Consider the following 18,155-nt stretch of genomic DNA (forward strand, 5'->3'; position numbering starts at 1 on the left):
AGAGGAAAGGAGAACTTTGGGTGTGTTGTCATGTATGGTCACTATGGTGTGATAATATCTTAATATGTACAGGAGATGCCCTGGATAATAAGGTGTCATGTGGACTTTTGACCAAAACTCAGCCAATGAGAGACCCTTGGTTGGTTTGGTTTTCTCCATGGGATAACTACTTTTTCTTTCTTTTTTCATTTTTTGGATTTCTTAAATTTTTGAATTCATGTAACTATGAGTCCTTCGATAGTGTCAAATTGATACCTACCAAAAATTAAACCAATCTCAATATACCACTTTTATAATTTTATCTCATTATTTTGTAATTCACTTACATTTCGTTTATTTGTAATCAGTCTCATACTCATTTGCTCCATTAATGGCTTCTAGGTCCATGCTTGTCTTCTTCTTCTTGCTCAACCACCAATCTTATGTCATCTTTCTTCCTTTAACTATGTTATTTATTTTTATTTATTTTATTGAATTTGAATTAAAGTGGGGAAGAAGAAGGGATAACTTTTTTTTTTAATTTCACATACTGTGGACCCCGCATTTCGGCTCATGCGTTTTCCACTTGATGGCGAGCTCAATTTTAATTTGAAAAATTGATCTTTTATTGATTAAGAAAAATTGACTCGGAGTCGCCACTTATTTTTGTTTTATTTTTAAAGGGTAAACAAAATAAGAAAGAAAAACTCTAAGTGTGACTCCTTGTTTTAGAAAAGGTGGTCTGCAAAAAAATCGGATCGGGTTCGGGGGTCAGGTTACTTATCGGGAAGGTACGGTAAAAACCGTAGCACCCCTCTAAGTCCCTAAAGTCGGGTCTCTACTAATAGAATGAAACTAACGTGGCAATCGAATAAGAAAGTCAATGGATACTCACATTAATTATGCATATATGAGAATCAGAATATGTATAGTGAATGATCAGAATGAGTGAATGCGTACTTGGACTGCAAACAACAACGCGCTATCATGGAATGAGGTTAGTGAATAAACGCAAAATGATTATATGTATATCAAGGAACAGAATAAATCGATCACACATGACAAATGAATCGATCAATCAGTCAATCAATCATGAAATCTCATATGTGGGGCCCCCACCAAAGCCCATTCTATTTTGCACGAATTAGTTTCACAAATTCCATTATTCTGAAATTATGAAAATAGCATTCATGCTTATATAAAATCAAGAGAAATCGAAGATTATTTGAAACCCGAAGAGAATTAAAACTGTTAGAGAGAAAATTGGATTTTTGAGATTTATTTGAAAATTGGAGTATTGGGAATTAAATTTAAGACTTGGAATTTTAGGATGTCAAACTTGAAAGAAATTAGAATTTTAGAAATCGGAAATTAAGTTCGGAAATTGGGATTCAAAAAAAATGTTTAAAAATGAAATTTTGAAATAAATAAATGGAATAATAATAATAAGGACGAAAATAATGATTAAATAAATGAATGGGAATATGGGAATTTTCGGGTTTAGGAATTTAATTCGGAAATCAGCGGTTTTAAAGAATTTGATTTAAAATGGAGTTTTGAAATAAATAAATAAATAAAATACTAATGATCAAATAATTTAGTGGGAATAGGGATTAGGAATTTAACTCGGTAATAAGAAGTTTTAAAGGATTGATTTAAATTGAATTTTTAAAATAAATAACTAAAATACTAATGATTAAATAAATTAATGGGAATACGGGAATTTTCGGGATTAGGAATTTAACTCGGAAATCAGAAGTTTTAAAGAATTGATTTAAATTGGAGTTTTAAAATAAATAAATAAAATATTGATGATTAAATAAATTAATGGGAATACGTGAATTTTCGAGATTAAGAATTTAGAAATTAAAATCGGAAGTCGGAAATTTTAATGAATTGTTTAAAATGGAATTTTAGAATAAATAAATAAGATAATAATAATTAAATAAATTAATGTGAATATTGGAATTTTTGGAATTTAGAAATTAAAATCGGAAGTGGGAAATTTTAAAGAATTGTTTAAAATAGAATTTTAAAATAAATAAAATAAATATTAGTGATTAAATAAATTAATGTGAGTATGAAAATTTTTAGGAATTGAATTTTAAAGATCGGAATTTTGAAGTATTATTTAAAGGTTGAATTTTAAAATAAACAAATAAATAAATCAATAAATAATGATTAAATAAATTGGTGTGAAAATTAAATTTTCAAAAATTGGAATTAAAATTTATTGAGGAATTAATGTTTTTAGGAAGATAAATCATGCAAATTGAAAACAAAAGGGCTAATTTGAGGTGGATATGGGCTTGGAATGGGCATGGACTAACTTAAGGTGGGTGAACAAAACAACTTGAAGTGAGCATGGGCTTGGAATGAGCGTGGGCCAGCTTAAAATGAGAGAACAAAACAAACTTGAAGTGAGCATGGGCTTGGAATGGACATGGGCCAACTTAAAATGAGAGAACAAAACAAAGGGCCTTTCATCAACACATACGGGCCTGGGCTCCAACTTAAGCCCACATCTCCAACTGGGCCAACTTAAGATGGGTGAGCAAAACAACTTGGAGCTTTTTATCTTCATATACGGGCTGGGCTCCAACTTAAGCCCACATCTCCAACTGGGCCAATTTAAGATGGGTGAGAAAATCAACTTGGAGCTTTTTATCTTCACCTACGGGTTGGACTCCAACTTAAGCCCACAACCTTGAAGGCATAGCCTTTGCTTCTCTTCAATATAAGGCCGTGTTTGGGTGATGAGCGGGTGGATGATGAGTAGGGGGAAACTTAGAGAGAGGAAAGCGGGTAGATAGTGGAGGTTAGTGAGGAGTTGGTATGCATGAAGAGCATGTGGTGTAGAGAGAGGAAAGGTGGTGGGATGAAGTGGGTATGCATGGGATGAATGAAGTATGGTGGGCATGAGCATGAAAGATGAGAGGATGAGGGCTTGAAAGTGGGTACATGTTGTGCCAGCAGAAGCTTTGATGCCAACAATGTTAGTTCAAGAACACAAAGATAATACAATCACACATACGGTACACGAGGTTTTAACGTGGTTCGGCCAACCATACCTACGTACACGGATGAGAGAGAATAATTCCACTATACAATAGAGAATATTACAGAGGATAGAACCAGATACAACTATTGGGTTCCCGAAACATCCCATGTTTCCCCACTCCTTGTATCCATACCTTACTACGAGCCCTCTCGCTCCACCAGGTACCTCCCGTTCTTCCTCACATCTCTATCCACCTCGTATAGTCTCTATAGGCCCATCTCTATCTCATAACTTTTTCCCCTTATGACCTAGAATATTTATAGAGATATTTCCAACAACCTTCCTTATTCTATAAGGAAGTCTAATATTACAATAATATATCAACCTAGAAATATTCTATATAATATTCTTTACAAAAAGGAATCTATACTAATTAGGAATTTGGGACACTTCCTAACAGTACATACATGGAACCTTAGGCACGTAGGAATCAAGCAAAAAACGAAAAATGGATAAGTGGGTATAAGGGGTGGTGGTGATATGCATTGAGTGGTGGAATTAAAGAAAATGGGTACCCGGTGTAGCTTAGGGGGAGAAAGGTGGTAGGGAAAGAATATGAAGGTATAGAGAGAGAAGTGGGTAGGGAGGTTAGGTGGTTCTGTTTGCATGGTTCCCATGCATGTGAGTGGATGATTTGGAAAAGCTTTTGACAGCCACGTATGGTGCAAGAGATGGGCTATGGGTTGGTAGGTGTGGTCATGGGTATGGTGGTGGTGTAGAGAGGGAAACTATAGTAATGAGATGGAAATATGAGAAAATGGATATGAAGAGGTAGGCATGCAGAGATGGGAAATGGGTATGAAAGAAAGGTATGGGTTATGGAGAGAGAAAAGGTGGTGAATCATGAAATGGGTTTTATGAGTGTATGGGATGAGAAAATGGGTGTATATAGTTGCTGCATCATCCTCATCCTGAAGCAATAGATCCAACTCAAGCCACAGTGACTCACACCATACAGTGAAGTCATCCTCAATGCATTGATCATCATCCCCAAGACCCACTGAGATAATGCGCTTTTCACCCTCAGAGACTGCTGAAATGTTTGTCTCAGAATCAACAACTGGATAATCATCATGTTGTTCCCATGCATCCATCACAACATTCAAGTCCATCTAATAGCCATTGCCCAAAAGCAGAACGTGAAACATTGGGAGATCACAACATTACAAGTCCATTGGTGAGAATGTATTATCTATGACTCCTTGCCCCCATGAACAGAGATGAGAAAATAATATGCTCCAGAAACAGATACGGGAACAGGGGAAGATGGAGAAACAGAGCACAAAAGAAAATAGATAAATAAAGTAAAACTCAGAGACTTTACTTCATGGGTTTTTAGTAAGTCCCCTGTTTAGGTGAGAAAAACCATCCCAAATGCAACTACGGGCATCATCATAATATAAGCAAAACATACCTAAATCAACAATGGCAAATAGGAATGCAAGACTTCACCTCAACAAGCTACTAGTGGCCTTTAATATCCACCCCAAACAACATGATGCTTAGAAGCATAATAACAATCTAAAGAAAAACAATGAATCACAAAGAATGAGAGGAAAACAGTATACATACCTGGACTCCTTAAACCAAAAGAACCGAGCTTCGACCCTCTCAATGAATTTTTCTCCCTCTTTGTAACCGCTGGCCTCTCCAGAAAGTTCAAACCTCTCGCTTGTTTTTCTCCAAAAAGTCCTCCAGATATCTCCTCCTTCTTTCTTTTCTTCTTTTCCTGTTCTGAGTCTTCCTCCGCAAGCCATGTCCGTATCCCCATCCCATCTAGCCACCCGAGAGCAGCCCACTTCAGAGGAGTCAGAAAAACAGCAAAAAAATAATCATAAAAAAAACTCTCAGCTCCTGGGGGGGCTACACATACCTATTTTATTAAAATTTTAAAAAGAAAATTGTAAAAACTTAAAGATTTGTCCAAATGGAATTTACTCATTTGATTCTCTTTTTAAGCCTTATCAAAACAATGAGAATGAGAGAGAGAGAGAGAGTATTTTTTATTTTTTATCTACTCGAAAATGATTTGTCATATATTATTAGATGGTACAAATTGAATAAAAAAAAGATAAGTACAATTTGTCTTAATTGAATAGATGGAATGGATAAACGATTTTTTTTTTATTATTATTATTAATTAACCATGATTCTGCCATGATTGGTAGTTTGTCTATTCTTTTCATATAAAGTGTAAATAAGTTTCAATTTATCTAAAATTTAAATAAAAATTGATGTAAAATAGTAAAATATCATCTAAATCTTAAATTTCAAATTTCAAAAAAAAGTTAAAACCTTGTCAGATTATTAATTTGGATTGCCTCCTGTTTTAAATATATAAAAACCTTGTTTGATGGTCATGAGCGTAATCATGCCCCAAAATGGTTTTAGAGTTATATTATGAATATATTTGGGAATGATTTTAGAAAGTGTTTTTAACATTTTTAACACTTAAATGATAAAAAAATTTAAGTATTAAAAATATCAAAATTGCTTCCTAAAATCACTATCAAACAGTCTTTAAAACACCATTATTGTTTTCATCATTTTTTCAATTTTGTTTTCCAAAACTTGTATACATATTTTTAATAAATCCAATTAGATAAAAGCATATGTTTTCAAATATTTACATTGTTTTCATTATTTTTACATTCAAATACAAGTTTTGAAAGTCGTTCTTTTGGTCTAATTAATTGTTCATGCATAGCAAGACTAAGTTCCTGTTTGGATTTGCTTCCAACTAACCCAATCAGGTTGAACATTCAAGAGGAAGAATGAATTGGGTATCAGTCAATTTTTCTACTAGACTAGATAATTGATAAAATTAAAGATTAAAATAAATGTCACAACAATTGGAATAAAATACAAGTAAAAAAGAAATATTCACTCGCTCTAACTTCTTTCTGAGCTTAAAATATATCCATTAATCCAAAAATCCCTTTGACCAACAATCTTTGATGAATGAACACAAAAGCTTCATAGTTTGATGAAGAAGCCTTTCTTTCAAACACAACTTAAACATAATTCCCAAACATACATTTTTTATCAAATTGAAAACTTTTGTCTGTAAAACCTATGGATTACAGGACATGAAAATATTTATACAAATTCAAAGAAATGCTATGCACCCGCCTTCATAAATGGTGTCAAAGAAGAACACAAAGAAGAATTGAAAGCCAACATTTAATCTCTCTTCTCCCAATATTCAGAATCCAAGTTGACTGGGTAGAGATCAGGGATGGATGAAGAAGCAGTCCATGGCCCATCTGGCATGCTCTGAGCCTTGCTCTCGCTCACGCCCATGCTCTTTTCTTGGATGTGGCGATAATGCTCCTTCATCTCCTCGAGCTTTAAGTCATCACTAGGAGCACTGGGATCAGAAACGATGTCCTGAACAGCAGTTCTGCCTTCAAGCATGCTCACAACTGATGACATAGCTGGCCTGACTGCTGAAGAGATGGTCGTGCACAGGAGAGCTATGTTGAGCATTGCCATGACCTCTTCCTTGTTGAAGTCTGAGCCCAATCTGGGGTCAACTATATCCATTAAGCTCCCCTTCTCTTTTAAAGAGAGTGCCTAGAAGTTGAGAAAGAAAGAAAATCCAATAAGAGAATTGCTCCTGTTTAACTCAAGCAATAGGGACTCAGGCTGCAAGACTATTTGTTTCAACATATGCTGAATGAAGCCATGGAAATGCCACAACCACATTGAATGAGATCAAAATTTGATATGTATGAATGGAATATGCCCAGCTAGCCTGCTACCCAGAAAGAGGCATGCTAATATAGGAGTTTCCTCAGAGTGGTCCAGGCAGGTCCTGGATGACGTCTTATTACTAATACGGTAATACCACACAATATAATTGAAGTCATTCAGGAAGAAAGCATATACTACCTGCTTCTTCATTTAAGGTTGAAAAGGTAGCAATACATGTAAGTATTAGTAGTATTGGGGCAATTTCGGTTTGTCTGAGCAAATTTTTGTTCAAGAGAGCCTATTTGATCCGTATAGAGTCATGAACTAGGAAAATGGTCCAAAGGATGTCATGAATCAGAATATAACTTCGGCCCAAGATAGGAAAATGTAGTTGCCATTATGTGATGACTATATATTTATATATATATATATATATATAATTCAAGAGCCATGGTTAGGGGTTCATGATTTGGATCCTATTCACTTCCACTTTGATCAGGCTGGGAAAGCAGCTAGTCCTTGGTCAGTTCTAGTTAAGTTGCTTCACTCAGCAGATCTGCTAAAACAGCAGCATGACCTGCTACTGTTATGTGGAACTGCCCATTTCAAAACGAGGTTAAACCATGTCTTTTGGCTGTAGGAAGTGTTAGACAGAACCAGTGTGAGGGGATAAATTTATACTCTGGGTTCTCAACAGTTTTTACAGCTTCTAGTTTGAACGATGAAGCCATCCATCCTTGAAGATGCTTCCCGACACAAATAAAAAACCATGCTGTTAAAATTATGCAATCAGCCTAAATGGATAAGAATGAGAAAATTCAGAGACGACAAATGCAAGAAAGAATGTTGTCAAAATTACCCGATCAAGAAGATAGATGGATTCTTCTTTTGGCCTATAAGTAGTGTTGCTTCTTCCACTGACAATTTCCAAGGCAACAACTCCAAAACTGTAAACATCTGCTTTGTCGGTTAAATAGCCCCGCATTGCATATTCAGGTGCCATATATCCACTGCAAAATGAGAGTATGATTTTACACAAATTTTCCTTTTCAAATGAAGGATAAACACTGGTGATCAAAAGCAAAAAATTCTAGTATGTGGTTTCCAAAGTGATAATAGTGTCAATGCTTCCTATTTGAGCTAAACAGAAAGATAAATAATGATACCGAAATTATCACAGCCATAAAAATCTGGGTTACCTGAATTCTGAAGCAGTAAAAAACCATTGACATCCATTCAAAAGAAAGGAAAAGCCCATTAACTAAAAATCAGGAGATAGTGACTCACAATGTACCAGCAATCCGCGTGCTAATGTGGGTGTTATACTCTTCATCAAGTTTGGCCAAACCAAAGTCAGATATTTTGGGGTTAAGATCCTTATCAAGAAGCACATTTGTGGCCTTGATGTCTCGGTGGACGATCTTCAGCCTTGATTCTTCATGAAGATAAGCCAACCCTCTTGCTATGCCAACACAGATCCTGTGTCTAGTTGGCCAATCCAATTGTAATTGACATTCTTCAGGGCCTAAATCATCATATCAACCAAAAGTTAGATGTAAGAAGCACAATCACACAAGTTCATATACATGTAGTTTTATAGCAGAAGCAATTGAGTAAAACATGTAAGCAGATGTGACAAATACAGACCAAACAAAGCACGAGCGAGGCTGTTATTTTCCATGTACTCGTATATCAGCAACAACTGATTTCCTTCTATACAACAGCCATAGAGCTTCACAAGATGAGGATGTTGAAGAGCAGAAATCATGCCTATCTCAGTCACAAACTCACGGTTTCCTTGTTTTGATTTGGAAGAAAGCTGCTTCACTGCAATTATGGTGCCATCGGATAAGACACCCTGCATTTTGAGAAATAATGTCTTCTCTTCAGTATAAAGTTTTATGAGAACAAACTGCTTACTGAACAGCTTAAATGCATAAAATGAGGGAAAACTAATTATTGTGCTGAATACCTTGTAAACAGAACCAAATCCACCTTCTCCAATTTTGTTGGCAGCATCAAAGTTGTTTGTGGCAGCCTTAATTTGCCTTAAGGTAAACAAACCAGTCTGCAGATCAAGACCCTTTAACTCTGTAGAAGAAGCCAAGTTAGATAAGAAATATATCTAATAAAAAGTTGCAATTATTTCTACATTCCTAATAGTTTGAGAAGGATTTTGATGGATTATAACTGTATCCTCCACATCCAGAGAAATCAACCCTGATTAGATACCATGTTTTGGCATGAATGCCAGCAAACCAATCCACTGCTACGACATCAACAATCAAATGTTTTGATAGACAAAAATTTTCATAATCAATACCTTGTTCCAACGTATCTTTGCGCCTTAGGCAGACTCTCCACCAAAGGATACCTATAACCAGGAAGACAAGAAGAATGACTCCAGCCACAATGCCAACCACAACGCCAACCACAATGCCAACAGATATGCTACTGCTTCTATTTTCAGTAGGAGGTATAAAATCTGCAAGAAGAAAACAAAGTTAGGACAGATACGCAGATGGAATGGATGCTTTTGGGCAAATGATGGCACAAAGACAAACAAAATCCAACCATTAGTGATGCTGCAAAAAGAGACTAATAACAAAAAATATTTTATCAACATTAATTCTTCAGAGAGTCAAAGTTAAATAAACATGAAAAGATGCTCTAACTGTTGGAAACTTTCAGAAGACCACCACATACAGAGCGATGAAATTTCCTGCGATAGAGGTAGCATCCAAATATATATATATATATATCATAACATACTTGTACTAAACCCTTCAAAAAATAATGAATCATGTCCATGTTGGTTCCAAGTGCCCTAAAGAAAAGAGGAGTTGTGCAGACTAAACCAAATCACTTAACTACAATAAATGTGTAATTTGAGAAAAAGTAGAAGAACAAACCCTTTTACATCCCAACTATTCAAAATTGTTGAACTACTAATTTTCCTAAAAGCTTAACCTTACCCTCCTTTACTACCCGCATGTGGAGAGAAATAGAATTTGGATTCATATCCAATGGACAAAGATAGAGAAAATTTGGATTTTTATTCAACAAACAAATAAAGGAAATGCAAATTGCGGAGAGAAGGATCAAACCTAGGACCTCCCCCCAAACCAAGCTTTGAAATCACGTTCAACTACCAATTTTCCTGAAAGCTTAAGCTTGCAGGATTTGGGCTCAATATGCATATCATGCATTTTAATAATGATAAAGAAAATTCATAAAACAAGCTCAGAAAATGTGTGACATACCAGGGTCCACAGAAATAGCTGATATAAGAGGACCGTAAACTCCTCTAACTGGGATACCTGTAGTCCCTTTCCCAGCCCAATAGAAGCGAATTTCCAAGGTATTATTAGTCACAATTGCAGTAAAAAATTTTAAGATTTCCTTGCTAACACCCCCTGCTTCATCCTCAATATTGAAATCCTTGAGAACTAGCTCATCCTGCAACAAACCACTCCAATTACAACTGAAATTTTCAAGGTGCTATAAATTGAAACGGTGTCCCAAGATTTCTCTAAAACTTTGTGCAAAAAAGGTGAATTTTTATATAGGTTAAAGTCAAGAACTCAAAATGGCTTGAATCCAAAATGCTGAAGTTTCTTAGTACTTTTTAAAATTAGAACTTTGGTTGGTGAACATGGAAGTAATGTGATCCATTACCTGAACATAAACATCAAACAAACGCCTTCCAAGGCTGCTATATGTTTTGTCATCAGTAAAGGTGATCTCTGCAAAGTGAAGCTTTACTGTGTAGTTTCCATTTTCTAGACAGAATCCATAATAAGTGAGAGACAGGGCGGAGAGGCGTGCGGTTGTATACAGTCCAGAATTTTCCATGGCGAGTCTAGACACGTTTGTCCCAATAAAGGAGTCCGTAGGATGGTCATCGTCCATGAAGTGACCTGTGCTGCTGAATGCCCAGTTTGTTCTACTCTGATAGAACTTTGATGGTCCACCAGAATCTTTGTCATCTTCATATGTGGTATTTCCATCAACAATTACTTCTTTTCCACCACAATTTATGTGCATGGAGTAAAACTCTGGAAAAAAAAAACTACAATATATTGGTGAAATTGAACAGGCAAAGAAAAAGGATATTTAGAAAAAGGCACAAGAAAATACATCCATTAACCACCCTTCCCGAACTTTTACTTTAATCAGCAAACTTGTGACACTGTTTTGGACTGTATACCAATCCATTTTTAATAGACCATGTGATCCAATGGAAAGATTTCAACCCCAAATGCATTAGCAGTACCCTAAATGCACAGGGCAAAGCACAAGAAAGGAGAATGCCTATCTTGAAGAGATTTTGAGACATGGTGTGCTGAAATGTGGGTCCTCTACATAGCTGGTCTGATCAGTGTTTTATCAACACTAGAAGCACAAATTTTGAGTTGAAGCTTAATCAGACTCATCTCAAGTTATGGAAAGTGAAATTGATGACATTCTAAAATCCCTTTATATTCTTCCCTTAATTTCATTCTTTTGTATTTCTTAATTAACAATGTCAAGATAGCATATGATATTTAAACTTACTTTTTGGGCAATTAAAGCTTCTCAAGCACGAGACAATTCCACTGAGAAAACAACGTAATGCCCAGCAAAAGCCAGCATCACAACATCATATTTGAATATTACATGACAAGAAAGAATCGTAGTGCTAAAAAAATTTATTGGCTTCAGAAAACATTTATTTATTAAAATCCTTAAAATGGTAATTAGAAACTCACGAGTTATTTCCTCCTGATGAGCTTCCAAACAAATTTCTGTAGAAAATATCACAATATTGAAAGTTTAGATGCTAAACAGATGATTTTACACAGCAAATAATACAGAAAAGAAATATCTTATGTTAGATAAGAGTATTCTTACACACTCCGTTCTTGACATCCTCTTGAGCTTTCACTAGTAAAGTTATTGTATGAAAGATCACTGCACACAGTATTCACAGTTTAATTCATCATAGTTTTCCATGCAGAATGAACATCAAGTTAATAAATCATGACTTCACATGAACAGAATTGCATACATAGTATTTGATTATCTGAACCTTATTTCTAAATAACCCAAGAGATGAAGTGTCTTGTGCCATTAGCCATGCAACACACAACCAATAGCTCAGTTGTTCCTTTAGGAGTGGTCCTAAACCACTTTGAGCTATAGTGCAAAGAACTATTCCCCCAAGCCTAAAATACTCTACAATCCATCTATCCATCCTCACATATCACCCTCTTTTTTGTCTAGAATCCAAGTTATATGCAAAAGGGAGCAGAAATACGACTTATTGCTTTTGGTGGCAAGAGTTTTCAATGTGCAACTGCTGTTTATGTAAAGGAATGAGGAAAATTCTGTATTATGTCTTCTCGTACAAAGCATGAATAGTTTTAATCAGATTCCTTAATAGCACAGAATAAAAGAACAATTATCTCTTCCAAATTTTAGAACTAACAGAATGTTTGCTACCCAAATATTTGAAAAATTAATCGATAATCAGAATTCATGGCGAAACATAGAATCAACATTCAAAACCAAATTTATTTGCTGTAAGGATGCAAGTGAATGCCCATTAAAACTAATAAAAAAAAAATAGAAGCAAGAAAGTAATAAAAGCAAATTGATGGTTCAACATGTGATGAGTAGAAACAAACAAACATAGCCACAACAATATATAAAGCATTTGAGAAAAAAAATTACTAGTTGTCTCCTCTTTTCAGCATCCAATCAGGCACGGCTCCAGTTAGCATGTTTCCGGTAAAATATCTACATAACATTGAGATGTCCAACTTTAGTATTGCTCAAGTAGTTTTCTTCACTAGAGTAACATCTGAAGCATGATAGAAAAATTTACTAGTAATTCCCCCTTCAATGACCAAAATTAGTTTTCAATCAATCAGAATGAATTCATCTGTCAATTGGCTCTTTATTCAGTGTTTTATGAAGGCTTTTAAAGCCAACATATGTGATTTAGTCACTCAATCAATTTGATCCTAGGCTCTAAAATCTCCTGGTTCATTGAGGCAATTAACTTGGTCATTTAGATTAACCTTTACTTGTAGCACATTGGACTTCTTTCTTCATTTAGACCATTAAACTCATCTTTCAGATTCAGTACTGAAGCCCAACCAATGTGGTTTAGTCTTAAAATCAATTCAACTCCACATCCTCGAAGCTTTCTTGGTTCATTTAGGCCATTACATTGGTTTTTCATTTCAGTCTGTCGATTATTAGGTAATTTCACCCCTTGGAATCAGCTTGAATAGTTGTCAAAACCTAAAGAAGAAATTTTTATATGAAAATACACTGCTTACATGTAATCTGCCTTTGATAGACCGACAAAGCTGCTTGGAATTTCTCCAGTTAGTTTGTTAAAACTCAGATCTCTGCAGGAGAATTCATAAACAGAATGCATTAAAAATTGCTCTACCCCGAAAGAGTCGAACACCTGAGAATGGAAAAACAATACCAAGAAACCAAAATGACATGCTGAAATGAACAAATATGAAGTTTATGGAATTGTGTATGCATCAGAACAATTTCTTAATAAGGCAAATGATTCAAAGTAGGAGCTATGTCTCAAGCTCCTTCCACTACATAACCGTTTATGATTACCACTTGTCACTGGATACTGGCAGCTTATACATTGACCATCTGTTTTTCTTCTTGGCTCAAAATACTACTCTAGGTGCATTTCAGATGGTCTAAATTATCTGCGAGTAAAGATTCCCTTTCCACATTTTGTCCCATTAAGAATCTAGATCCCAGAAATTATGACAACTAAACTTAAAAAGCCATCCACTTCAGAGAGACAAAATGGCTATTTATCAATTTTTACTTGATACGTCATGAAACATACATGCTGAATAGGCAGGTGCAAATAGCAATCTGTGAGCCCATGCAACAAGCAGGCTCCTACTTAGCAGTGAATATGACACTCAAAGAAGCATTTATGAAGTTATAGAAAAGCCAGACTACTAGGAGCCTACTCGACATGTCTCCAGGGTCTTATTTTCTATCTATTCATACAAACAATGCAAGCTCTAAGCAGCTTATTCAAAATCCAAATTAGTCATAACACACAGATGCAGTGACCACTCAAGGAATATCACAAGCTATGCAAGAAGTCATAGCATGAAACAATCTCTGAATTAGTAGAAAAACATGTTTCAAAGAATCTTAACAATTAGTCTGCAACAGGTAAAGGGGAAAAGATACTAAATATATACTGACAGGGTTTTCAATTTTGTCATTTCCCCAAGGTAATCAGGTAGCGGGCCAACAATACTGCAACTCCTCAATATCCTGCAATCAAATCAAATATATATCACCAAAAATCTCGAAAATATATTCTATGTACTGTGTATTATAAAGGGCAATCTACTCACAGTGTTTTCAAGTTTCTCATATCACTCAATGGTGGAAAAGTTGCTTCAGTTCCATTCAGGTCACTGATTCTCCTGCACATAGAAATTTAACAAAAAATAAAAACATAATAATTTCAATCCATATAAATTATCAAAGCTATGGCATAGGAGAGCTTTACTCACAAGTCAGTTATTTTTGTCAAAAGGGCAATGCCAGAAGGAATAGGCCCACTGAAACCACTCCCATGAATCACTCTGTCGGTAGCAAAAATTAGAATATGTGATTATAAATGAAATCATGCCACTCATACCAACTCAAACATCAGATTCAGCAAAGCTCTCACAATTTTTCAAGTTTTGTCCAGTTCTGTATAAAATTGGGTATCTTTCCTGTGAACTGATTATCTGCAACCCGACTGCATTGAATTAAAACAAAGAACCAATAGCCCCAATATCAGAATTAACAAAAAAATGGATGCTAATTCATGCATACAAAAACCCAACAAAAAGAAAAGACACTTCAAAATCTTACAAGTCCTTCAATGTGGTAAGCCCTGCAAATGTTTCTGGTAACTCCCCAGTGAAGTTGTTTGAGGTAAGAAGTCTTCAACAACGAAAAATACAACCAAACCAATAAACCCATCAGCATTAATAAATAAAAAAATAAAAAAATAAAAAACCGGTAACACCCATAATTGGCAAAATCTACAAACAAAAGGGTCTTACATTCTCTCTATACTGGGCAGATTCCCAAGCTCCTGAGGAAGAACCCCTGAAAGCTGATTGGACTCTACGGTTCTACGCATATCAAATCCAAAATTTTTGCATCAAAAACAATAATTCATAAAAGATCACACACTGAAAAGGGAAACAAATGGGTAATTAGAAGTTCACAGGTTTGCAAGAGTAGAGATGTTTCCAAGCTCTTTGGGAATCGAACCCGTCAACCGGTTTCCCATCAGAGAACTGCAACAACACCCACATACCAAATTCAAAAAAAAAAAAAAAATGAAATGCTTAAAGGTTCATATTGAATAAGCCATCAAAATTTCAACTATATATACATAGATGGAGAGAAAGCATACATGTTTACTAGTTGCATTGTACCCCATTCTGGAGGGATTGAACCGTTGAGGTAGTTGCGGGTGAAGTCACTGTGACGGAGATGAATTACGGTTAAGTTAGATGAAGTCCTAAATGGGTAATTGAAGAAATGGGTGATGCCAAAATTGGCGGAGAAATTAAGAGAAATACTCACATTTCTTGGAGGTAAGGAAGCTTCACCAGCTCTGGTGGGAGAGATCCCGGGAGATTCTGAGTCTTGAGGACTCTACAATAGATAAATACTCACGTTAACGGTTATTAACTAACTCATGATTGATTTGTATATTTTTTAACTATTTTTCAAATATTCTATAAAAAAAAAAAATTAGACTAGGTCGTTCCTTAAAATTTTTAAGGAAAAATACAAGAAAAAGTAAAAGTAATAAAATTTGAAAGAAAATAAAAAATTAATTTAAAATTAATAAATTATTTATATATATTATTTTAAATTTATTAAGATATTTTATCTCTTTTATATAAAAGTTAAATAATTTTAAAATATATAAATTTCTAATTAATTTTAATTATATTTAATTTTCTTTTATACTTTTCATAAAAAAATAAATATAAAAAATAATTTTTTTTTATATTTATTTTCTTTCCTTAACATTTTTCTCATACCAAATACATTAATATTAAAGCATATTTATATTTTTTTAAATTAAAAACTATTTTCAAAAATAATTTTCAAATATATTCTAAAATTTTAACTTAGTAGAAAGCTTAACTTGATCCAAACACAATTCAAGAAACTAGATTCATAGGGTGTTATGTATACATTTTTAAGTTTTATTATTTATATTATAATTTTATTTGTTTATATTTAAATTTCATTATATCTCACGATACATATTCAATGGTCTTGATTTAAACCAGGATAGGTTCCCCAAGGGCCCAGCCTCACTAGTCACTAGGCTGCCGACATAAAATAGGTAGGCCCATTGGACCTGAGTTCGTAATTGGGCCCACATGATAAGATTCTCCTTTCGAACTTTGTCCTAACATCCCAGAATGGCAACAGTCTGAAATTATTGGACGGCCCATTTAGTAGTCAAAGTCAACACAACAAATTAGGGCCACCTACCTAACTTATTATTATAAATAAATAAAATTATATTATATAAATATGTTTTATATATATATATATATATTTAAATTATATGATAGAAATATTAAAAAAACCATTGGAAAAATAAAATAAAAGAGTACTTAATATTATAAATCCTTATGATATTCAAATGTCAATATTAAAACGAAATTTATTTATTCACTAAATATGGTCATTAATATTAAAACCTTCTTTTTATATAAGTTAGGTAAATTAGGGTGGAGAGTGGAAGCCAACTATTCCATATAAAGTCCTTCAATAAAATATTTCACATTAATTTATTTTCATCTATAACATATTCTAAAATAATTGGAATGTGTTTTGGTATTAAAAAAAATGAAAATAGTATGAACCAAAAAATACATAAATTATATTATATTAAAGTTATGTTTATTTCCCGAAAAATACTAAAGTAAGAAAAAAATGATAAAAGAAAATAGTTTTCTTATATTTAATTTAACCATAAAAAATATTAAAAAAATCAAATATAACTAAAATTTATCAAAATTTTATATATTTTGAAATTATTTCATCTTTATATAATAGAGGGAAATAAGGAAAATGAGTCTGAATAAGTAATAAAATAATTTATTAAACTTAAATCTATTATTTGTTTTTCTTAATTTTTTTCTTTCTAGTTTTTTCTCCATTTTTTTTTTACATTTTCTTTAAATTTTATGAGAATTAAACATAACCTAAAATTTTTATTTTTTATTTTAAGTTTTAATAAACTTTGAAATATTTTACTTTCATTTTTTGAGTTATATGATTCAAAATTTATACAAATTCAGACATATTTAGATTTTAAATTAAAAATAAATATTACTTAAAATTTAATTATTTTAACACCATCATTACCAATTAAAAAAAGAAATTCGAATATGATGTTATTAAGCTCGACAAAAGTGATCTTACTTGATAATGAAATTACTCATACTCGAAATAAAAACTTTATTTATAATCCAATGATTATTGTTTGTTTTCTTAATTGAATTGGAATTAAACTTGACTCAAATCTTTTTAGTAACTAAAAAAATTGAGCAAATAAATGGAAGTTTAATTAACTTACATGCCAACAACATGGCAAACAGTGTTGTTGGTGCAGCTACAAGTGACAGCATTTTCCGACCCCTTCACCGGATTCTTCGTCGCCCAACCCCACTCGCCGCCGCATGGATCCGCACTGAAGTTCCAGTCCGTCTTCCCCAGAGTTTTCGCGATCTCTTCCAGAGCTTCCACTGTAAAGTGTAATAATAATAAGATTGATTTTTGAGAGTATATATATATATATATATATATATATATATAGAACTATGAAAAATGAGGTAGAATGAATGGTAGTATCACCTTCATTATTTGGGAGGAGAGTTGCAGAGAAGGTGAGAGTTGTGAAGAAAGTGAAGGCAATGAGTAAAGAAGAGAGAAGGCTGTTAATGGAGGGCATGGTTTTAGGGTTGTTGCAGAGGAGGAGGGCTGGGGTTTGGAGGAGAAATAGAGGATGGATGATCATTTGTTCCAAAGAATTTTCTTCTTTCTGAGTTTTTTTAATCCAAGTTGAGGAAGTTGCATTGGGGAGTAACACCAAGTTGCAGTGCTGTAGCTGTTAAGAAGACACACAATTTTGAAATTATTCTCCTTCAAGTCTTTGTCACCACCAAACCTATGGATTTTCAGATAAAGTTGTCTGTCCTTATTGATTCAGTTAAGTCATGTTGACAAATTAGAGGTCATCAAGTGGAACTTCCTTACACTTTCATATAGGTTTGTACTCATTTTTTTTCTAATAATTAAAATTAATTTTTGGATCATGGATTCATGAGAAATT

At 33.8% G+C, this 18,155-nt stretch overlaps 1 protein-coding gene across 1 annotated transcript; it reads right to left on the reverse strand.

Annotated features, from left to right (window-relative positions):
- Positions 1-5,922: 5,922 nt before the first annotated feature.
- On the reverse strand, positions 5,923-17,841 carry LOC100253721 (probable leucine-rich repeat receptor-like serine/threonine-protein kinase At3g14840). The gene is made up of 24 exons (XM_002283542.5): positions 17,678-17,841; positions 17,400-17,568; positions 15,377-15,448; positions 15,204-15,272; positions 15,013-15,084; positions 14,845-14,916; positions 14,651-14,722; positions 14,463-14,534; positions 14,302-14,373; positions 14,140-14,211; positions 13,985-14,056; positions 13,066-13,137; positions 12,452-12,517; positions 11,630-11,689; positions 11,488-11,523; positions 11,294-11,334; positions 10,415-10,794; positions 10,000-10,195; positions 9,060-9,221; positions 8,709-8,827; positions 8,384-8,594; positions 8,024-8,261; positions 7,596-7,746; positions 5,923-6,616 (listed from the first exon to the last, which is right to left on the reverse strand). The coding sequence occupies exons 1-24, from the start codon at positions 17,838-17,840 to the stop codon at positions 6,224-6,226; spliced, it is 3,102 nt and encodes a 1,033-aa protein (XP_002283578.3). The 5' UTR covers position 17,841; the 3' UTR covers positions 5,923-6,223.
- Positions 17,842-18,155: the final 314 nt, after the last annotated feature.

The sequence above is a fragment of the Vitis vinifera genome, chromosome 19, assembly GCF_030704535.1.
Source record: "Vitis vinifera cultivar Pinot Noir 40024 chromosome 19, ASM3070453v1".
NCBI classification, from domain to species: Eukaryota; Viridiplantae; Streptophyta; class Magnoliopsida; order Vitales; family Vitaceae; genus Vitis; species Vitis vinifera.

Excerpts from the sequence above, each read along its gene's own strand:
- LOC100253721 (XM_002283542.5), bottom strand. The coding sequence starts at position 17,840 with ATGATCATCCATCCTCTATTTCTCCTCCAAACCCCAGCCCTCCTCCTC. Across the intron at positions 15,085-15,203 it reads ACAATGCAACTAGTAAACAT|TTCTCTGATGGGAAACCGGT; the intron begins GTATGCTTTCTC and ends GTGTTGTTGCAG. Across the intron at positions 8,828-9,059 it reads CAAAGATACGTTGGAACAAG|AGTTAAAGGGTCTTGATCTG; the intron begins GTATTGATTATG and ends CTTCTTCTACAG.